Below are 23,054 nucleotides of genomic sequence, written 5' to 3'. Positions count from 1 at the left end.
AGAAGAGAAGAGAAGAGAAGAGAAGAGAAGGCAAGAAATTGGGTTCCTGCGAGGCAAGAATTCTCCCTCCATATTTAGGATTTGCTGGGGATTTTTAAAATTAATTCCCTAACTTCACCCCCCCACACACACACTTCCCTTCCAAACAGGATAGACTCCCAATTTGATTCATGAAGCCCCTCTGAAAAAGATCAGTTTTAAACTGAGTGGGGGGGATCAGCATCTTCAGCTGAGCAGAGAACAGGAGGAAAAGGAAGAGAAGAGAAGAGAAGAGAAGAGAAGAGAAGAGAAGAGAAGAGAAGAGAAGATATGGGGAGGGAAGGGGAGAAGAGAAGAAAAGAGAAGAGAAAAGAGAAGAGAAGAGAAGAGAAGAGAAGAGAAGAGAAGAGAAGAGAAGAGAAGAGAAGAGAAGAGAAGATATGGGGAGGGGAGGGAAGGTAAGGGAAGAGGAGAGGAGAGGAGAGGAGGGGAAGAGAGAAGAGGAGAGGAGAGGAGAGGAGAGGAGAGGAGAGGAGAAGAGAAGAGAAGAGAAGAGAAGAGAAGAGAAGAGAAGAGAAGAGAAGAGAAGAGAAGATACGGGGAGGGGAGGGGAGGGGAGGGGAGGGGAGGGAAGGGAAGGGAAGGGAAGGGAAGGGAAGGGAAGAGCAGAGCAGAGCAGAGCAGAGCAATGGCAGTCATAAGCCAAAGACGATGGCATTAGATTTCCGCAAGTTGGATTTCCTGAAATGGATCAAGTTGGGTATGTTTACCTATTGTGTTGTATGTGACACCTGGGGTGCGTCTTTGTGTTGACATCCTTCTTGGTTGCCTCGCAACAGCCTCTTGCCCATTTTGAGTGTTGGCACTTCCTTACCATAGTCTGTTTGATTGTCGACAACTCACAAGCCTGTACCTGGGTATCTCTTCCCAACCTTGGCATTTACCTGGTTCCGTTGTAGGTGTTTTCTCTCCCTCCCTCCCTCCCTCTCTCTTTCTTTCTTTCTTTTTATTATTCACAGCGTCAGTTCAGAGGCATGCCACGAAGAGGCTCTTGACCTCTTAGCCCTTTAAGAAAGTTTCTACTTATTCTTCCATTCTCCCGCTAAAGTAGCTGCCTGCTATTTATTACCATTGTTGGCCTAAACTTGCGATCTGATACATTTGTCGCTAACTTGAATGTATAATAGACATTAACACGGAATGCACAATAGTCGGCAAGAATGTCAGAGTGGGGGAAATGCTCATCCAACAGCCGCTTGGGGAATTGAAAGCGTGAAATGGAAGGCGTTGGATCTGGGAAAAATTCTTGCATTTTCTAAGATCTTTAACAGAGTTGGACGGGTCTTTGTAGGTCATCTAGTCCTACCTCCCTGCCCAAGCAGGAGATCCTACACCATTTCCGATATATGACAGTCCGGTCTCTTCTTGAAAGCTTCCAGTGATAAATCTCCCACAACTTCCGAAGGCAACTTCCATTCCACTGGTTGCTTGTTCTCACTGCCAGAAAATTTCTCCTTATTTCCAGGTTGAATCTCTCCTTGTTTAGTTTCCATCCATTGTTCCTTGTCTGGCCTTCAGGCGACTTGGGTGGCTTTGGACCAATCACTAGGAGATGGTGAATTCTAGTCCTGCCTTAGACATGAAAACCAGCTGGGTGACTTTGGGCCAATCACCAGGAGACGTTGAGTTCTAGTCCCGCCTTAGGCATGAAAGTCAACTGGGTGATTTTGGGCCAATCACCAGGAGATGTTGAGTTCTAGTTCTGCCTTAGGCATGAAAGTCGACTGGGTGACTTTGGGCCAATCACCAGGAGAAGTTGAGTTCTAGTCCTGCCTTAGGCATGAAAACCAGCTAGGTGACTTTGGGCCAATCACCAGGAGACGTTGAGTTCTAGTTCTGCCTTAGGCATGAAAGTCGACTGGGTGACTTTGGGCCAATCACCAGGAGACGTTGAGTTCTAGTCCTGCCTTAGGCATGAAAACCAGCTAGGTGACTTTGGGCCAATCACCAGGAGACGTTGAGTTCTAGTCCTGCCTTAGGCATGAAAACCAGCTAGGTGACTTTGGGCCAATCACCAGGAGATGTTGAGTTCTAGTCCCGCCTTAGGCATGAAAGCCGGCTGGGTGGGTGACTTTGGGCCAATCACCAGGAGACGTTGAGTTCTAGTCCCGCCTTAGGCATGAAAGTCGACTGGGTGACTTTGGGCCAATCACCAGGAGATAGTGAGTTCTAGTCCCGCCTTAGCCATGAAAACCAGCTAGGTGACTTTGGGCCAATCACCAGGAGACGGTGAGTTCTAGTCCCGCCTTAGGCATGAAAGCTGGCTGGGTGACTTTGGGCCATTCTCTCTCTATCAACCTCACTCCTCAATCTAACTCATCTCCCAGGTTTGCTGTTGTGGGGAAAATAGGAGGAGAAAGACATGCTACCATACGCTTGGTGCCTTATTTGTAAAAATTAGAAAGGTGGAAATGATTGAAGCTCCACTGAGTCCCACACCTTTAACGTAACCTCCTTCATGGGGGAGATTCTCTGGGATCCCAAATGTTTTCCAAAAATAAAATCGTTCAAGGCCCATCTGCACTATCAACCGGTTGAATTTAAACATCTCAAATTAACTGGTCCAGTTTGTGTGACGTGGAGTTTTTGATCCAGGAAAGAAAAACCTTGTAGTTCTACCCTAATCTTAACTAAGTAATATGACATTTAAATAAATTAAAATTTCCAGCTCTCCTTATAAAACATGGGGGGGGGGGAATGTGTCAGAAAATGATTTGTATTAACCAGCTTCGGAAGTGTGAGGTGTGTGTGAGTCCATGCCCTTTCTCGCCCTTTCAAATCCAAACAGATCTCGTAGAGATATATATGCTTTACAAGAAAGGACTATTTAAATCAGTTCAAATTAGCCTCTTTTCCCAAGGAAGATCATGAACTTTTAACTGTTGTGGAAGTATTTGCACGACATCATTAAACCCTAAACCCAGGTTAACAAAACTCAATGAACATATTTATATAACGTACTTAAATTCAGAAAACACATTTGTCATTTAATCAGATGCTCCAGTTCTGGCAATATGCTAAGGCTTTATTTCCCAACACATGTTGAACCATAATCTATTGTAACTTAGAACAGTTTGCAAGATATACCACTTGCAATTAAGAGGGGAGGGGGGTAGCCCAACATATTTGGTAGATATCAGCTACCTTTATTTTGGCTCCATATATGTAGGAGAAGAAGCAGCGTGGTGGCCTAGGGGTGAAGACCCTCATCTCCCATTCAGGAGGTTGAGAGTTCAATCCTAGGTAGCAACAGATGTTTCACTCCTAGGGCACAAAGAAAAAAAAATATCTGCTGCAAACTCAACATAGGTGTCAGGAAGGGCATCCAGCCAGTAAATGCCCAGCTCCATTCAGTCATCCTGACAATACCCCCAAATTAAGGGATTACAGGATTGTAAAAAGGAAGTTATATGTAGGAGAAGAAGAGGCAGATCCGGGGGTGGTGTCAAGCAAGCAATCAGCCTGGAGTCCTTATGTTCCCGCAAACAGTCAAAATCCAACCTCTTTTGAATTCCGTTGACTCTTATCTAGCACCAATTTAGTGCTGGCTAGTTGACTAGATTCTTGCATATAGATGAGAGTTGACTAGCTTCTTGCATATAGAAATGAGTTGACTAGATTCTTGCGTATAGCTGTGAGTTGACTAGATTCTTGTGTATAGACATAACTAGATTCTTGCATATAGACATGAGTTGACTAGATTCTTGTGTATAGATGTGAGTTGACTAGATTCTTGCATATAGATGTGAGTTGACTAGATTCTTGCGTATAGCCGTGAGTTTACTAGACTCTTGTGCATAGCCACGAGTTGACTAGATTCTTGTGCATAGCCGTGAGTTGACTAGACTCTTGTGCATAGCCATGAGTTGACTAGACTCTTGTGTATAGCCATGAGTTGACTAGATTCTTGTGTATAGCCGTGAGTTGACTAGACTCTTGTGTATAGCCATGAGTTGACTAGATTCTTGCATATAGATGTGAGTTGACCAGATTCTTGCATATAGATATGAGTTGACTAGATTCTTGTGTATAGCTGTGAGTTGACTAGATTCTTGTGTATAGACATAACTAGATTCTTGCATATAGACATGAGTTGACTAGATTCTTGCGTATAGCTGTAAATTGACTAGATTCTTGCATATAGATGTGAGTTGACTAGATTCTTGCGTATAGCCGTGAGTTTACTAGACTCTTGTGCATAGCCACGAGTTGACTAGATTCTTGTGCATAGCCGTGAGTTGACTAGATTCTTGTGCATAGCCATGAGTTGACTAGACTCTTGTGTATAGCCATGAGTTGACTAGATTCTTGTGTATAGCCGTGAGTTGACTAGACTCTTGTGTATAGCCATGAGTTGACTAGATTCTTGCATATAGATGTGAGTTGACCAGATTCTTGCATATAGATATGAGTTGACTAGATTCTTGTGTATAGCTGTGAGTTGACTAGATTCTTGTGTATAGACATAACTAGATTCTTGCATATAGACATGAGTTGACTAGATTCTTGCGTATAGCTGTAAATTGACTAGATTCTTGCATATAGATGTGAGTTGACTAGATTCTTGCGTATAGCCGTGAGTTGACTAGACTCTTGCATATAGACATGAGTTGACTAGATTCTTGCATATAGCCGTGAGTTTACTAGACTCTTGTGCATAGCCGTGAGTTGACTAGATTCTTGTGCATAGCCGTGAGTTGACTAGACTCTTGTGCATAGCCGTGAGTTGACTAGATTCTTGTGCATAGCCGTGAGTTGACTAGATTCTTGTGCATAGCCGTGAGTTGACTAGATTCTTGTGCATAGCCGTGAGTTTACTAGACTCTTGTGCATAGCCGTGAGTTGACTAGATTCTTGCATATAGCCGTGAGTTGACTAGATTCTTGTGCATAGCCGTGAGTTGACTAGATTCTTGTGCATAGCCGTGAGTTGACTAGACTCTTGTGCATAGCCGTGAGTTGACTAGATTCTTGTGTATAGCCATGAGTTGACTAGATTCTTGCATATAGATGTGAGTTGACCAGATTCTTGCATATAGATATGAGTTGACTAGATTCTTGTGTATAGCTGTGAGTTGACTAGATTCTTGCATATAGATGTGAGTTGACCAGATTCCCGCATATAGGTGCAAGTTGGCTAGATTCTTACATATAGATGCGAGTTGGCTAGATTCTTGTATTTGGACATGAGTTGGCTAGATTCTTGTGCATAGCCGTGAGTTTACTAGATTCTTGTGCATAGCCGTGAGTTTACTAGATTCTTGCATATAGGTGCGAGTTGGCTAGATTCTTGCATTTGGACATGAGTTGGCTAGACTCTTGTGCATAGCCGTGAGTTGACTAGATTCTTGCATATAGGTGCAAGTTGGCTAGATTCTTACATATAGGTGCGAGTTGGCTAGATTCTTGCATTTGGACATGAGTTGGCTAGACTCTTGTGCATAGCCGTGAGTTTACTAGACTCTTGTGCATAGCCGTGAGTTGACTAGATTCTTGCATATAGGTGCAAGTTGGCTAGATTCTTACATATAGGTGCGAGTTGGCTAGATTCTTGTATTTGGACATGAGTTGGCTAGATTCTTGTGCATAGCCGTGAGTTTACTAGACTCTTGTGCATAGCCGTGAGTTGACTAGATTCTTGCATATAGGTGCAAGTTGGCTAGATTCTTGTATTTGGACATGAGTTGGCTAGATTCTTGCATTTGGACATGAGTTGGCTAGACTCTTGTGCATAGCCGTGAGTTTACTAGACTCTTGTGCATAGCCGTGAGTTGACTAGATTCTTGCATATAGGTGCAAGTTGGCTAGATTCTTGTATTTGGACATGAGTTGGCTAGATTCTTGCATTTGGACATGAGTTGGCTAGACTCTTGTGCATAGCCGTGAGTTTACTAGACTCTTGTGCATAGCCATGAGTTGACTAGATTCTTGCATATAGGTGCAAGTTGGCTAGATTCTTACATATAGGTGCGAGTTGGCTAGATTCTTGTATTTGGACATGAGTTGGCTAGATTCTTGTGCATAGCCGTGAGTTTACTAGACTCTTGTGCATAGCCGTGAGTTGACTAGATTCTTGTATATAGGTGGATTCTTGTGTATAGGCATGAGCAATAAATCAGCGTATCTGTAACAACGTTTGATTCGGAGCCTTCCGGGGATTCATCGCGGGCATTAGGAAATCTTCAGCACCCTGGCCAGCTCCTGAGCCCTCTATTCCCCAGCGCCTGCCGCACCATCCATACCGCAGGAATAAAAATTGATCTATTCATGAAATACGCTTAACCTGATTACCGAGTTAACCCGTTTTCAGGGTTCACACAGCACACCGAACCACCAAACGAGCCGAATTCAAACGACAGGCTAAGCTCTCTCAAAACAAACAAATCAAGGTAAGGTTTAGCATATTTTGCTCCCGGCAACTTAACTGACTGAGTTGGGAAAATCGCACGAACATGGCCAAGCTGTAAGAGGATGGGCACAAACACACACACAGAAAGCAAAAAAATAAAATAAATTCCCTTGGCGGTGGGGATGGAGAAAGGCCTTATTTCTGTTTGGGCCCGTTATTTCTTTTGGGAAACGAGGATCTTCATTCTGTACCAGCAATTAAACGCATTTTCTAACGCATTTGTTCTGCAGGGAGAGAAAAAGAAAGAAAGAATTATTGTTACATTCATTTTAGAGGCGGGTTTGGTGAAAGAAGCGAGATGGAAATTGCAATGGACGCGATTTCCTTATGCTTTGCTTTCCCTTAACAACCGGCATGCCCTTGGTTTTATTTTTGATTGGTTTTTAAAACGGAGGGATAAAACGTTAAATAATTATATTCGGAGGTAAGGAAAACCTCCTTTTGCGTCCTGCACCCCGCCCTGAACGGTGACTTTTGCAGCTGCGCTATAGAATTATCGTCGTTTGTTAAGCTGGTAGATCTTCTCTTTTAAAATTGTTCTAGATCGTCCGTTCCTAGTGTATTAAAAAAAAGAAAAAGAAAACAAATAAACACTAGGGTGTAAAACGAGTGTATTTATTGAGTAGCCTGGTGTTCGCAGCAGTTTCTGGCTTCTCCAATGAAGTTTGCGCCTGTTTCATGGATCCATCCAAGGCCCCTTGGGAGTTTGAAAGGGATTTGACTTTATTGTTCTTAATAGGCTCCTTCCATTTGTCTTTATTCCTTTCTTAAACAAGGAAGAGAAGCCAAGGGAAATAAAACTTACATTGGTGAGAACATGCCCTTTGAAGTTGTATCATAATTAACTGGAAAATGGAGCCGCGTTAGTTTTTCTTTAAAACTTGGGAGATAGTTTAAAGAGTTTAAAGCGTTGGGAGAGAAGTTCCGTTTTGCTATTCAGTTACATGAACTCAGAGTCGTAACCAGGGGTGAAATCCAGCAGATTCAGGAGAACCGGTAGTGGAAATTTTGAGTAGTTCGGAGAACCGGCAAATACCACCTCTGGCTGGCCCCAGAGTGCGGTGGGAATGGAAATTTTGCAATCTTCTTCCCCCCAGGAGTGGGGAGGAAATGGGGATTTTGCAGTATCCTTCCCCTGGAATGGGGAGGGAATGGGGATTTTGCAAAATCCTCCCCCTGGAGTGGGGTGGGAATGGAGATTTTGCAGTGTCCTTCCCCTTGAGTGGGGAGGGAATGGGGATTTTGCAGTATCCTTCCCCTGGAGTGGGGTGGGAATGGGGATTTTGCAAAATCCTCCCCCTGGAGTGGGGTGGGAATGGAGATTTTGCAGTGTCCTTCCCCTTGAGTGGGGAGGGAATGGGGATTTTGCAGTATCCTTCCCCTGGAGTGGGGTGGGAATGGGGATTTTGCAGTATCCTTTCCCCATGAGTGGGGAGGGAATGGGGATTTTGCAGTATCCTTCCCCCAGGAGTGGGGAGGGAATGGGGATTTTGCAGTATCCTTCCCCTGCCATGCCCACCAAGCCACGCCCATCAAGACATGCCCACAGAACTGGTAGTAAAAAAAATTGGATTTCACCACTGGTCATAAACCCAAATTTCTTTTTCTTTCTGATTTTGGAGAGGGATGGTCTTGCACAGCTGATGAAGGAAGAAAGCCCATTGAAAGCAACGCATTGATTTTTGAGTATCCACGGCGCCTGATATTAGGCCTGCCCTAGAGAAATATAGGCTCAACTGAGATGAGATTCAAAAGATCCTATTGAGTTAAACTTTGTCTGTTTATTGATTAGATGTTGATCCCACCTTTGTTACTTGATAAGTAACTCAAGAAGGGAAACAAACCTTAAATTCCTTTCTTCTGCTAGTTTCCCCCACCACGACAACCCTGTGAGATGGGCTGCTGAGAGAAAGGGACTGGCCCAAAGTCACCCAGCCGGCATGCATGTCTAAAGCAGGACTAGAACTCCCATCTCATGGTGATTGGCCCAAATTCACCCAACCAGCTTTCATGATTAAACCAGGACTAGAACTCCCAGTCTCCTGGTGATTGGCCCAAAGTCACCCAACCAGCTTTCATGATTAAACCAGGACTAGAACTCCCAGTCTCCTGGTGATTGGCCCAAAGTCACCCAACCAGCTTTCATGATTAAACCAGGACTAGAACTCCCAGTCTCCTGGTGATTGGCCCAAAGTCACCCAACCAGCTTTCATGATTAAACCAGGACTAGAACTCCCAGTCTCCTGGTGATTGGCCCAAAGTCATCCAACCAGCTTTCATGATTAAACCAGGACTAGAACTCCCATTCTCCTGGTGATTGGCCCAAAGTCACCCAGCTTGATTTTATACTTAAGGCTGGACTAGAATTTACCCTCTCCTAGTTTCTAGCCTGGTGCCTTAACCTACTATACCAGACTGGTGGCGGGTTTTCTCGCCCCCAAGAAGCAAGCATTCGGGAACCCGGGGGAGGGGGGGCTGTCCATTTTTGCTTCTAATGGGAGCTAGAGACTCTCCCTTCTGAAGAGACCCCGGGTTGAGGGGGGTGGCTATGGCTGGTAGCCAAAGGAGAATGAAATAGCCTTACTCACATTCTACTCTTCCCCCGGTCTGTCAGCCCGCCCCTCTGATCTTCGGACACGTGGCATCTTTCAAGCATGATTATCATTATTTTTTAATGTGGATACCACCTTTGAGCCTTGAAATATCAGGTGGGGAGACCCAGTTTGGAAAGGTGAAACCAGGTGGAGGGAGAGAGAGAGAGAGAGAGGAAGGAGAGGAAGAGAAAGAAAGAGAGGGGGAGAAGGAGAGAGAAAGAGGGAGAGAAGAGAGAGAAAAAAGAGAAAGAGAGAGAGAGAGAGTAAAAAGAAAGTGTGAGAGTGAGAGAAAGAAAGAGAGGGGAGAAGGAGAGAGAAAGAGAGGGGGAGAAGGAGAAAGAAAGAGGGAGAGAGGGAAGAGAGAAAAAGAAAGAGAGAAAGAGAAAGAAAGAGTAAAAAGAAAGTGAGAGCGAGAGCGAGAGTGAGAGAAAGAAAGAGAGGGGGAGAAGGAGAGAAGAGAGGGAAGGGGGAGAGAGTGAGAAGGAGAGAGAAAGAGGGGGGAGAGAGAGAGAAATAGGAGAGGGAGAGAAAGAAAGGGGGAGAAGGAGAGAGAAAGAGAGGGGGAGAGAGAAAGAGGGAGGAAGAGAGGGGAGAGAGAGAAAGAGAGAAAGAGAAAGAGCGAGAGAAAGAAAGGGGAAGAAGGGCAGAACAGAGAGAAGGAGAGAGAGAGAGATGGACCAAGAGAAAACATTCCTTTACAATGCAATAATCCAACCTACCTGGCCTCGCTGGGGCTCCACCCCCACCCCCACCAAACCAAACCTGCTTTCCCCTCAACCCCCCCCCATACCCCCCACCCCTCACCCCCTCCTCTTTCGAAGGAGGCGGTGCTTAATGCCATCCTCCCCGCCCCTTGCTAACCTCTCCCCTCTCCTTCCAGCTTCCGTCCTGCGCCCTGGTCTCTCTGCCTGCTCTCCTCGGTGTCGGTGGCACTTGCTCCGCGTGAGGGTCGGAAGAGAAAGAGCGGGATCGAATTGATGCAGTGGCCCCCCCTCCCTCCCTCCCCCTCCCTCCCCGGATTGCTCACCGTCGCTATGAATCTCAACCAAAAGTTACCTCGTTGGAGCAAGACACCCCTTTCCTCCTTCCCCTCCCGTCCCCCTCTCCCTTTCCAAATTTCCACCCAGCCCAGTTAGTTCACATGGGGGTGGGGGTGGGGGGAATCCTTTGAGGTGCCGTGCCAAAATGGAAGAGAAGGGGGGGGGGGCGCGGAGAGAAACCCAGCAGATTGACTCCCCCACCCCCTACCCTCATTTCCCACCCAGCCTCTTTAACGAATCCACCGGAGGGAGGGAAGGGGGGGGGGCTTTCCCCGATCCGACCAGCCCTTACTTCCCGCCTCCTTTTCGATCGCGGATTGTCCCTATTTTTATTTCTTCCTTCGTCACCCCCCCCCCACCCCTACCCCACCCGACTCCGAATCACCCCCTACCTAAAACAAAGGCAAACGAGGCCGCCGCAGTGACTGATCCGCACACACAGCCATGATTAGAGAGGGAAGGGAAGGGGGGGGGCAAGCAGGATGCAAATTTTTCTCTCTTTCCCCCCCCCCACCCTATTTGTGCCTTTCGGTTCACCCCCACCCCCTATCCACCCCCACCCCACACCCCAGCTCAGCCAATGCAAACTGTTCCGAGGAAGGGCGATTAATCTAAACCTCGGCGAAAGGAGCCAAGCCATAAAAAAACGAGGAGGGGGCGAGAGGGGAGGGGGTGAAGGAAAAGACGAACCGAGCTTGCTTTGAACAGCGGTTCCCCCCGTTGAAATGAATGAGCAGAACCGACACCCCCCCACCCTCCACTCCCCTCTTCCATTCACCCAACGACTGGGCATGTAATGGGAGGAGACCTTTGCAGGACGACAGAAGTTTGGGGTCTTTGCTAATTCTAGAGGGGATCCCTTCCCCACCAGCTCCGCCCCCTTTCTCTCTCTCCCACCCACCCCCCAAAAAAAAACAAATAAGGCACAAAGGCAACCTATGTTGCCCCAGCCCATAAAAATGTGTAAAAGGTTACAGGGGACCGTGTTAAATCGAGATTTTAGGAATTTCCGTTTGCATCTCCGATCCAGGATGGTATTGTTAAGGCTGGAATTGGTTGGGGAGGCGGGGAGGAGGGAGAAAATATAGAGACCTCCCCCCCCCCATTCACAAATCCTAATTTTCCTAGAAGGTAAACTCACTCCCTATACCAGGTGTTAGCAACCTGCGGCTCCAGAGACGCATGCGGCTCTTTGGGCCCTCTGCTGTGGCTCCCTATCGGGTGATCCCACCACTGGCTGGCCCCGCCGTTCGTCCTCCCCGCCCAGTCACTCCTCGCCTGGCCTGAGAAGGTAAGGGGCAACAGCAGGGGATGGAGAAGCGGCCAGGGCAGAGACAGAGAGATGCAGAGAGAGGGGGGGGGGAGAGAGAGAGACATAGAGGGATACAGAGAGAGGGGGAGAGAGAGGCAGAGAGGGAGGGGGAGAGAGAGAGACATAGAGAGATACAGGGAGAGGGGGAGAGAGAGAGAGACAGAGAGAGATACAGGGAGAGGGGGAGAGAGAGAGAGACAGAGAGAGATACAGAGAGAGAGGGAGAGAGACAGAGAGATACAGGGAGAGGGGGAGAGAGAGAGAGACATAGAGGGATACAGAGAGAGGGGGAGAGAGGCAGAGAGGGAGGGGGAGAGAGAGAGACATAGAGAGATACAGGGAGAGGGGGAGAGAGAGAGAGACAGAGAGAGATACAGAGAGAGAGGGAGAGAGACAGAGAGATACAGAGAGAGGGGGAGAGAGAGAGAGACAGAGAGAGATACAGAGAGAGAGGGAGAGAGACAGAGAGATACAGGGAGAGGGGGAGAGAGAGAGAGACATAGAGGGATACAGAGAGAGGGGGAGAGAGAGGCAGAGAGGGAGGGGGAGAGAGAGAGACATAGAGAGATACAGGGAGAGGGGGAGAGAGAGAGAGACAGAGAGAGATACAGAGAGAGAGGGAGAGAGACAGAGAGATACAGAGAGAGGTGGGGAGAGAGAGAGACATAGAGAGAAACAGAGAGAGGGGGGAGGGAGGGGAGAGAGAGAGAGATGTCAAAAGGATTTTGTGGTTCCCGGGTGTTTTTTAACAACTGGTTCTCTGCCCTAATGACCAGCTGGGGTAGGCGTGGCTAGGGGGGGTGTCATGTGACTGGTGGAAGTGAGTGACATCGAATTGGCCACGCCCACCCAGGTTCTGTGGCTCCCGGGTGTTTTCTTTTCTGTGGGAAACAGGTCCAAATGGCTCTTTTGAGTGTTTAAGCTTGCAGACCCCCTGCAAATATTTCTTACACAGCCATTTTTCTCCCTTACTTGAATTTACTATTTATACATACGATTCTAATATTGAGTTCTATACATAAAGATAGCCACTTCTATTTAAGCTTAATGCAGAATTTTCCTGCCGCGGCTGGCCAGGCGCTTCCTCCTAAGGCAGGCGTAGAATCATAAAGTCAAAAGGGACCCTCAAAGGTCATTTAGTCTAATCCTTGCCATGCCTAACTACTATCGCCCTCTGGTAGTTAAGTACATGGGTTAGCAGTCGTCCAGCTTCTGCTTGCAAGAAATCCCTTATCTGACCCGTTGAGATTCAACCTCACCTGGTTATAACAAAAGAGGAAAATTTACAGCTCAGGGTTGAAATGAGGGGCCCTTGGTTGTTCTCTGAGCTTGGTGGTTTTCTTGCAGACATTTAATGACCCAGCTAGGCAACATCATCAGTGCTAGAAGGGAGTGGGGTTTGCAGAGAGAGAGAGGAGGGCTGTTGGATGCTTAGTTAACAACATCAGTGTTAGAAGGAAGTGGAGTTTGAGGAGTGGAGGAAAAGAGGGAGGAGGAGGAGGAGGAGGAGGAGGAGGAGGAGGAGGAGGAGGTGGTGGCGGCGGCGGCTGTGAGGTCCTTGGTGCTCTCTGAGCTTGGTGATTTTCTCGCAGAAGTTTCATTACCCAAACTAGATAATATCAGTGCTGGTTTCTACCATGTCGCTAGTACTAATGGTCTTACCTAGTTTGAATAATAAAACATCTGCAAGAGAACACTGAGGCCTACTCTCTTGGTTATTCCTATATAATCACTCTTCCTGTCTTGGACCCTGGATAAACAAATGCATCTGATTGCCACGAAACCTTTAGCCACAATCTGTGGGCTTTCCACGCACAGCCCAATGCCACTAGCAATTTTAGACACTAACAGTTTTTTCCCTTTCTAAAGAAAGGGTGGTGCAGTGGACTAAACTACTGTTAAAGTAGTATTTAGCTGCCAGCTGCCTGCAGTTACTGCGAGTTCAAATCTCACCAGGCTCAAGGTTGACTCAGCCTTCCATCCTTCCGAGGTAAAATGAGGACCCGGATTGTGGGTGCAATAAACTGACTTTGTATAAAAAAAAGAACACCGCTTGGGGAGGGGCCAAAAAGCCCTACTAAGCAGGTATATACAAAAGTATGAAGGCTATTGCTTAAAAGCATTGTAAGCCGCCCTGAGTCTCTGGAGAAGGGCAGCATATAAATCAAACTAATAAATAAATAAATAAATAAATAAATAAATAAATTTTTTAAAAACCACCACAGAATTTCGAAGCAGCATGGAAAGTTTCTTTTTTTTTTTTTTTTAGACAGCCACTCCGAGCTCCAAGGCAGGGGGGGAAAAAAAATCTCCCGTCCAAAAGGGATGTGGTAATGTTTTATTTTTATTTTTTAATAAACATCGTGATCAGCTGTTCCCTTCTTTAAAGCCAACAATAGTCAAAAGCGCGCAATGAGAATTAACAAATGCCGAAGATGCTTTAATGAGGAAGCATTTGCATGTTTCGTCTGTACACACACCTGTTCTGTCTCCAAGAACGCTTGGCAATCGTTGTCGCCTTCCAATTTATTGCTACAAAGAACTGATTACAGCTCTATTCAATGAATATTCCGTGAACATTTAGATCCCAGGGAATATCTCACTCACACACACACACACAGAGAGAGAGAGAGAATTGTTCAGAGATCCTTGTCTTGTTTCTTTTGTCTTGGACTTGATTGTTCTGGAATGTGTGTATTGGTTCTTCAAAGAGGGCCTGGAAATCCCAAGAAAGATCCTTAATCTGGCCTGAGAGCGGATTGAACCAGCAACAAAGCCACCACATAGGTGGACAGTTACCGTATTTACTTAGATATGAAGTATCCATGCAAGGAAGGTGGGGTGGGAAGGCCAATATGGTGAACTTTTGGGAAGGATAACAGGATGCATTTGGATAAAATGCAACCATCCCTCAAGAGTTCCTTCTTCGGGACAACTCAGAATTTAGACACGTGTATGTTCGGAGGTTGGATCTTCACGCTTCTCATCGTTGCTATCACCCATCTCTTCCCACTTATGACTATATGACTGTAACTTTGTTGCTGGTATCCTTACGATTTATATTGATGGTATCCTAGGATGATTCGGTTGCTTATTTGTCCCCTATGACTATCATTAAGTGTTGTACCTTATGATTCTTGATGAATGTATCTTTTCTTTTTATGTACACTGAGAGCTTAAGCGCCAAAGACAGATTCCTTGTGTGTCCAATCACACTTGGCCAATAAAAGAATTCCTATTCTATTCTATTCTATTCTATTCTATTCTATTCTATTCTATTCTATTCTATTCTATTCTATTCCATTCCATTCCATTCCATTCCATTCCATTCCATTCCATATTTTCTATTCTATTCTATTCTATTCTATTCTATTCTATTCTATTCTATTCTATTCTATTCTATTCTATTCTATTCTATACTATTCCATTCCATTCCATTCCATTCCATTCCATTCCATTCCATATTTTCTATTCTATTCTATTCTATTCTATTCTATTCTATTCTATTCTATTCTATTCTATTCCATTCCATTCCATTCCATTCCATTCCATTCCATTCCATTCCATATTTTCTATTCTATTCTATTCTATTCTATTCTATTCTATTCTATTCTATTCTATTCTATTCTATTCCATTCCATTCCATTCCATTCCATTCCATTCCATTCCATATTTTCTATTCTATTCTATTCTATTCTATTCTATTCTATTCTATTCTATTCTATTCTATTCTATTCCATTCCATTCCATTCCATTCCATTCCATTCCATATATTCTATTCTATTCTATTCTATTCTATTCTATTCTATTCTATTCTATTCTATTCTATTCTATTCTATTCCATTCCATTCCATTCCATTCCATTCCATTCCATTCCATTCCATTCTATTCTATTCTATTCTATTCTATTCTATTCTATTCTTCTGCTTAATCTTATTTACCCAAGATTTACAGAAGCACCCCAATTTTCTGTGCTTGCAGGACTCACTGACCCATTTAAAAAAAACAAACCAGATGAGATATTTTGGCACAGCACATTAACATTAAGCTAACATGGGACTGTTTCGGATTCAAAGTGTTGTGGGGACATTCTCTAGCAATCCCCAAGCCAACCCCAATCTCAACCGACCTGACTTTGCCCCCTTCAGTTTCACTCATGTGACGCCAACTGAAGAATTGCACTGTAAGCGAAAAGGGAGATTGAAAACTATTTATTTTCCAACAAGCCCCCCCCCCCCAAAACGCCGAAGGAACATTTCAGGAATGTCTGGCTCTGAAAGGAATCAACAGTGGTTCTTCATGAGAACCTTTCAAATTGAACAGGTAGCAAATTGAACAGGTAGCAAGTTTTCCTTGAAACATCGAGGTCCTTGGTGCTCTCTGAGCTCGGTTGCTTTCTTGCAGAATTTTTATTAGGGCCTCACTTGGATTTCCCTTGAGAAAACCACACTTGTGTTAAAATACCCTGGTCAACGTTAATGGGACTGTACAGATGTTGAGAAGGCCAGAGGTTCATAGTTGACTCTTGGATCTCAAGAGTACCTTGTCCAGAACAAATGAAGGGATCTACAGGAACCCCATAGGGGATTCTAAATAATAATTTGAAGGGTGTGTGCAGTGGTGAAATCCAAAATTTTTTTACTACCGGTTCTGTGGGCGTGACTTGGTGGGCGTGGTGTGGCTTGGTGGGTGTGGCAGAAGGATACTGCAAAATCCCCATTCCCTCCCCACTCCAAGGGAAGGATACTGCAAAATCCCCATTCCCTCACCACTCCAAGGGAAGGATACTGCAAAATCCCCATTCCCTCCCCACTCCAGGGGAAGGATACTTTTACTTTTACTTTTACTTTTATTTGATTTATATACCGCCCTACTCCTGAAGGACTCAGGGCGGTGAACAGCCAACAATAAAATACATACATACAAAATTTAAAAAGCAGAAATAAAATCAAATTAAATAGTTTGGCCCAGACAGATTAAAACCCCAATCAATTTAAAACAAATTTAAACTTTGAATATTAAAAATACTAAAAAATATTTAAAAATATTAAATACTGCAAAATCTCCATTCCCTCACCATTCCAATAAATAAATAAATAAATAAATAACTTTATTGTCATTGTACATGTATACACAGTATACCCATACAATGAAATTCACTTAACACCCAAAGACCAAATTCAAATGCAAAATCCCCATTCCTTCACTACTGGAGGAAGGATACTGCAAAATCCCCATTCCCTCACCACTCCTGAAGGAAGGGTACTGCAAAATCTCCATTCCCACCACACTTCAGGGAAGGATACTGCAAAATCTCCATTCCCTCCCCACTCCAGAGGAAGGATAAGGCAAAATCCCCATTCCCTCCCCACTCCTGGAGGAAGGATACTGCAAAATCTCCATTCCCACCTTACTCCAGGGAAAGGATACTGCAAAATCCCCATTCCCTCCCCACTCCTGGAGGAAAGATACTGCAAAATCCCCATTCCCACCCCACTCTGAGGCCAGCCAGAGGTAGTATTTGCCGGTTCTCCGAACTACTCAAAATTTCCACTACCGGTTCTCCAGAACCTGTCAGAACCTGCTGGATTTCACCCCTAGGTGTGTGACATCCTGCCCCCCCCAACTTTTCAGTGGCTGGGCTCATGACAACACGAGTCATGGCATTAGCATGTTTCCGTGTGGCTGTTTTTCTTCTTTGAAGCCCTAATCAGGTTGATTTCTTTGAGCAAGCGATGTTTGGTAAACCCGGTTTGTGTGAATCTAAGTAGGGAGTCCAAGCCAAGTCAAAGTTGACCTTGTTCACGTCATGGGTGATCCATCCAGTTGAGGAAAAGGAGGGCAGTTGCTTCTTTGGGGGGGTCTCTGTCTGACCTGAAGAAGAATAAAAGGAAAGGAATAACTCTTAAATTGAAGACCAAAAAGCCGAATGTCTCTGGAGATTCTCCCCAGTCATCCAGGTTGTCCCAAAAGTGCTTTCTTTTTTTTTCCTTTTTTTTAATTTTGATTTATATGCCGCCCTTCTCCGGAGACTCAGGGCGTCTTACAATGCATTAAGCAATAGCCTTCATCCTTTTGTATATTTTATACAAAGTCATCTTATTGCCCCCACAATCTGGGTCCTCAATTTACCTACCTTAGAAAGGATGGAAGGCTGAGTCAACCTTGAGCCTGGCGAGATTCGAACCTGCAGTAATTGCAGGCAGCTGGTCTTAATAACAGGGTGCTTTAGACCACTGTACTACCAAGGCTCTTTTGATCCCAAGAAGCAACTGGACTTTCTAATTTTTCTTGGAAGACGTTTCAGAGCCTAGGCAGGGGGGTGGACTAGAAGACCTCCAAGGTCCCTTCCAACTCTGTTAATTCTATTCTATCTTTCTCATCCCAGAAGCTTCTTCAGCCTTCAAAAGAGCACCAACACCCCAATGCACACCCAGAGAGAAAGGTCACAGCCGAAAATCCGTTCTAGTCTGGGGCAGAAGGCCTGTTGACCCGACCCCCCCCCCTCAGCTTCCAGAGGTAAGTCAGATTCGTAGCATCTCCCAACCTGTCAGTCACAAGGGGAAGGGGAGGTTCTAAGGATTTATTCAATTTCTTTTTAAGCCTCCACCCTCCTGATTCCAGGTTCCATTTCCCTTTTCCAACCGCACCTGATTTCTTCCTCATGTATCTATCCCCACCCCCCGTCCGCCTCGGGGGGCTTCGTGTGCAGGGATCCGTGGTCCGGCCTGAGCTTTCTCTCCCCCCCCTCACACACACACACCTCACCCCTCTCCCCTCCATCCTCTCTTATTCCTTGCCCTCCAAACTGGTGGTATTGGGGTTATGAAGCTGAAAGAAAGGGGGAAGGGAGGGAAGGGGAGAGAAAAGGGAGAGAAAGGGAGGAGGGAGGGAGATGGAAAGGAGGGAGGGAGGGAGGGAGGAAGGAAGGAAAGAGGGATGGTGGGTGGAAAAGAGAAGGAGGGAGGGAAGGATGGAAGGCTGAGTCAACAGGAAGGAAGAAGGAAGGAAAGAAGAAAGAAAAAGAAAGAAAGGAAGAGGAAAGGAAGGGAGGAAGGAGGAAGGAAAGGAAAAAGGAAAAAAGGAAAAAAGGAAAGAAAGAAGGAAGGAAAGAAAGAAGGGAGGGAGGGAGGAAAGAGGAAAGAGGAAAGGAAGAAGGAAGGAAGGAAGGAAGGAAAGGAAAAAAGGAAAAAAGGAAAGAAGGAAGGAAGGAAGGAAGGAAGGAAGGAAGGAAGGAAGGGATTGATTTGAGGAAGGGGGCCGACGGAAGTCCGAAAAGAGAAGAGCTGACTAATTCTTGGGCACCCTCTGCCCTTCCTTGCCCTCCAACCTGTTTTATTTGTTTTGGGTGGGTAAGAACAAGGCCTCCTTAATGACTCTATTAATTAGCAGGGTTTCTTCGCCGCCGCCCACTCGCGCGCGGCCCCCTCCCCTTTTGGCCAGCTCAAGAGGAGACCCCGCAGGCAGCCTCGGGTTGTGGGGAGGAGGGGGTGTCGAAAGAAGGTGGGGGCAAGACTCTGACTCCGACCCGTCTCAGGCAATTGGTCCCCTGGGGAGCAGAAAGGGGGATTTTCCTCCCAAAGGGAGACGGAAACTCGCGGGCAACCCACAAAGACGCACCGTTTGCTTCGTTTACACACACACACACACACACACTTTTCACTCTTCCGATTAGCTGTAAGATCAAATTGCGCCGTGGGAAATTTCTTAGCACGGAAGATGGAAAAACAGCCTAATGCTAAATGCTTTGCATAGAAGGGAATAACTTCAGAAATGTTTCTATCTATCTATCTATCTATCTATCTATCTATCTATCTATCTATCTTTCTTTCTTTCTTTCTTTCTTTCTTTCTTCTTTCTTTTTCTCTCTCTTCTTTCCTTTTTTTTCCCGCCCTCCCTTCCTGCCTTCCTTATTTGCTTTCTTTCTTCTGTCTCTTTTCTTTCTTTCTTTCTTTTCTTTCTTTCTTTCTTTCTTTCTTTTTTCTTTCTCCCTTCCTTCCTTCTCTCTCCCTACCTTCCTGCCTTCCTTACTTGCTCTTTTTCCTTCCTTCCTTCTTTCTTTCCTTCCTTCCTTCCTTCCTTTCTTCCTTCCTTCTTTCTTTCTTTCTTGTCTCTTCTTTCTTTCTTTCTTTCTTTCCTCTTTCTTTCTTCCATTCTTTCTTCTGTCTGTCTGTCTTTTCTTTCTTTCTCTCTCTCTCTCTCTCTCTCTCTCTCTCTCTCTCTCTCTCTCTCTCTCTCTCTCTCTCTTTCACCATACATGAAATCAAAATCCCTGCTTTTCTTCCTGAAAGGCCTAATACATCTGTCAAATCATCATTATTCTGATTGGCATTACTATTACTATTACTATTTCCTGCCGCATTTCGCTTTTCTAACTTTCTTTGCTTGTTCACCGCGTGAGATTCTGGCTCGGAGTAGGCCCGTGCCCACCTGATCCAGTTTGCCCGCTGGCCATGGAGCCCGTGAAGGCAGGCGTTTCCTCGGACCAAATTATTGAAAGATTGGGTAGACCAGAGTCCATTCCGATCAAAGGCGGGCAAGGAGAAATAGTAAAGGATTTGAAAATAAAAATAAGAAGCTCCCTCTTTGGATGTTAGAAACGTCTGCAAAAGTTGGAAACTTTAAGAGGAGTTATATGTGCGTTTATTTGCGCCTGTGCAGGCACACACGCGCGCGCCGTCATTTCCGTCATTCATTTCAGTGAGTTGGCTTTGATGGGTGATCGAGGCATACCTGCGAAGCAACTCCTGGAAGCCGATCGGGACCACGCGGGCGAGACACGATTGAGAGAACCCGTTGTATGTCAGTTACACGATTTAACAAACCTGCCCCATCTTTGCAAGAGAAAAGGCGGCCTTAGTGTCGGCGCTTACTGCGAGGGTCTTGTGAAAAGGGGGCCCGGGGGGGGGGGGGGAAGGGATGATGGGCCTTGCCTCGATTCGGAAAGCGGTAGAGCTGGGACTGGGTTTAATTTATTCTGGGACTAACCTTCAGAACAAAAACGAAAACAGAAAGAAAGAAAGAAAAGAAAGAAAGAAAGAGGGAAGGAAAGAAGGAAGGAAGGAAGGGAAAAAGAAAGAAAAGAAAGAAAAGAAAGAAAGAAAGAAAGAAAGAAAGAAAGAGAAAAGAAAGAAAGAAAGAGGGAAGGAAAGAAGGAAGGAAAGAAGGGAAAAAAGAAAGAAAAGAAAGAAAAAGAAAGAAAGAAAGAAAGAGAAAGAAAGAAAGAAAGAAAACGCACGTGTCTTTTGGAAGGCATCCATATCCTTTTCCTAGACAAAAGATTGTGTCCCACAATTGGCAAGGAATTTCTTTCTCCCTCCGGCTCCCGTTGCTTCCAGAAATTAAATAATAGGGATGCGATGTAGTTTTTATTTTTAAAAAAATTGCTTCCTTCCTTCCTTCCTTCCTTCCTTCCTTCCTTCCTTCCTTCCTTCCTTCCTTCCTTCCTTCCTTCCTTCCTTCCTTCTCCCAATAACAGGAATCGTGGCGTTTTGCAGCTCCCTTTTCTTCTTTTCTTTTCTTCCTTCCTTCCTTCCTTCCATTCATTCATTCGAAACTCGGCATTGTTTTCGAAACATATCCCTTCCTGAAAACGCCCTGTAATGAATTCAAGACTCGCTCGGACTTTTTGTACCATAGGTTATATTTACACCCAAAACAAAATAATTACACTTTTGTGTGGATGAGAAAGAAAGAGAGGGCGGGGGGGGGGGGAGAGAGAAAGGGGGAAACTTGGGGCGGGGGGGGGGGCCCGCGTGATTAGGCCATTGCTCTTTGCGACAAAACACTCTCTCAGTAGTGGAGCTGTACAATTTTCACGGCTGACTGAAATCAAAGGGAGGCGGTAATGAATCCGACGTGCAATTTAAATTTACAATTTGTAACGTAGGCCGCTTTAGAAGGAGCCCGCAGCCCGGCTGAAGGAACCGTGCTGGGTTTGGTGGGCTTGTTTAATGTTTAAAAAAAAAAGAAAAAAGAAGAAGAAGAAAAAAAAAAAACTCGCCCTCTATCTTCTCCCACCACCCCTTATTTCTCCGCCCCAAGAAGGAGCTTTTAATGAGGAAACGCAAAAAGAAAAACTTAATCGCGTATTCCCTTCTCTATCTTTTCTTTGGTTGCCTGCCCCCCCCCCACTTCCCTCCTCCTTCGCCAAATCCGCACGGAGAGTGACTTTTTTGGGGTGGGGGGGAGGCGGCTTTATTCTCATGCCGCTAACCCGGTGGGTGCGAGATCTCTAGGAGACGCGAAGGAGAGAGCTGGTATCAACCACGGGTTAGTTGGCCGGGTTTGGAAGCGGGGCGGGAGGGTGGGGAGGTTAGTGCCTGGGGACTAGAATGCGGGTTAGTTAGGTGAGGAGTCCCCCCCCCAAAAAAAGAAATCAGTCCAGCACGTGGAACGGATTCCGGAGGCAGGAGACGCTGTGTGCGCGGCTAAGAAATAATTAGTTAAATAAATAGTTAGTTCCTAACTAAAATGCTACCCTGGAGAAAGACAGAGGCAGAGAAGGAAGATGGATAGAAGGGTGGATCGGATCGGATAATAGCAAGATAGAAACAAAAAAGAAAGGAAGAAGGAAGGAAGGAAGGAAAGAAAGAGAGAAAGAGAGAAAGAAAGAAAATAGGATAATACATGCATAGACAGACATATAGATAGATGATAGAATAGGAGGGAGGGAGAGGGGGGAGAGACAGAGACAGAAAAGGAGGATGGATAGATGGATAGGGTAGGATGGGTCAGGATAGGATAATAGCAAGATAGAAAGATAGAAAGAAAAAAGAAGGAAGCAAGGAAGGAAGGAAAGGAAGAGAAAGAGAAAGAGAAAGAAAAAGAAAGAAAATAGGATAATAGATGCATAGACAGACATATAGATGATAGAATAAGAGAGAGGGAGAGGGAGGGGAGAGCGGGGAGATAGAGACAGAGAAGGAAGATGGTTAGATGGATGGATAGGATAGGATAATAGCAAGATAGATAGGGGAGCGGGGAGAGAGACAGACAGAGAAGTAGGATGGATAGATGGATGGTTAGGATAGGATGGGATGGGATAGGATGGGATAATAGAAAGATAGAAAGGAAGAAGGAAGGAAAGGAAAAAGGAAGGAAGGAAGGAAGGAAAGAAAGAAAGAAAGAAAGAAAGAAAGAAAGAAAGGATAATAGATACATAGACAGACATGATAGAGAGAGGGAGAGGGAGAGGGAGGGAGGGAGAGAGAGAGAGGACAGGACAGCCGAAACACAGCACAGGTAAATAGCTAGCCAGTTCCTCCCAAGCCCTTTGTGTGTGAAATCCGAGAGATCACGAACCCTACTCCTGTTCGACGGGCGCGTGCGCACAGGGACAAACGCACAAACTGTGTGTGTGTGAGGGGGGGGTGGATGGGGGGGTGTTTCACACCGCCGCCTCTTCTCCTAAGAGGAGCGCCAGGCGGCCTATCGATCAAAGCCTCCCTTACAGGTGCGCTCCCGGGACCGAAATTCCGAAGAAAACGGCCACCTCTGCCGTTCCGCCAAAACGGCCAATTTGAGCCCTCTCTCCGGGTCGACCCTCGACCCCCCCTCTCCGCCCCCCTTCGACGACCCCCCGTCTTCTTTTTCTATCTCCCCCCCCTTTCCCCAGCCCTCCACTTTCCTCCCCTCCACCCCAATCTCGAGGCGTCCCCC

At 45.7% G+C, this 23,054-nt stretch overlaps 1 protein-coding gene across 1 annotated transcript in view; it reads left to right on the top strand.

The window, feature by feature from the left end:
• Positions 1-690: 690 nt before the first annotated feature.
• Positions 691-23,054, top strand: part of LOC148111660 (uncharacterized) — a 30,471-nt gene continuing 8,107 nt past the window's right edge. The window contains exons 1-6 of the mRNA XM_087880554.1: positions 691-734; positions 6,349-6,427; positions 9,189-9,304; positions 9,372-9,433; positions 12,866-12,924; positions 20,457-20,631. Coding sequence (XP_087736680.1) covers positions 691-734; positions 6,349-6,427; positions 9,189-9,304; positions 9,372-9,433; positions 12,866-12,924; positions 20,457-20,631 — 535 coding nt within the window. The remainder of the gene's footprint in view (positions 735-6,348; positions 6,428-9,188; positions 9,305-9,371; positions 9,434-12,865; positions 12,925-20,456; positions 20,632-23,054) is intronic.

The sequence above is a fragment of the Pantherophis guttatus genome, chromosome 17, assembly GCF_059756535.1.
Source record: "Pantherophis guttatus breed Tessera chromosome 17, ASM5975653v1, whole genome shotgun sequence".
NCBI classification, from domain to species: domain Eukaryota; kingdom Metazoa; phylum Chordata; class Lepidosauria; order Squamata; family Colubridae; genus Pantherophis; species Pantherophis guttatus.
This window is presented reverse-complemented; position numbering and strand designations above follow the sequence as displayed.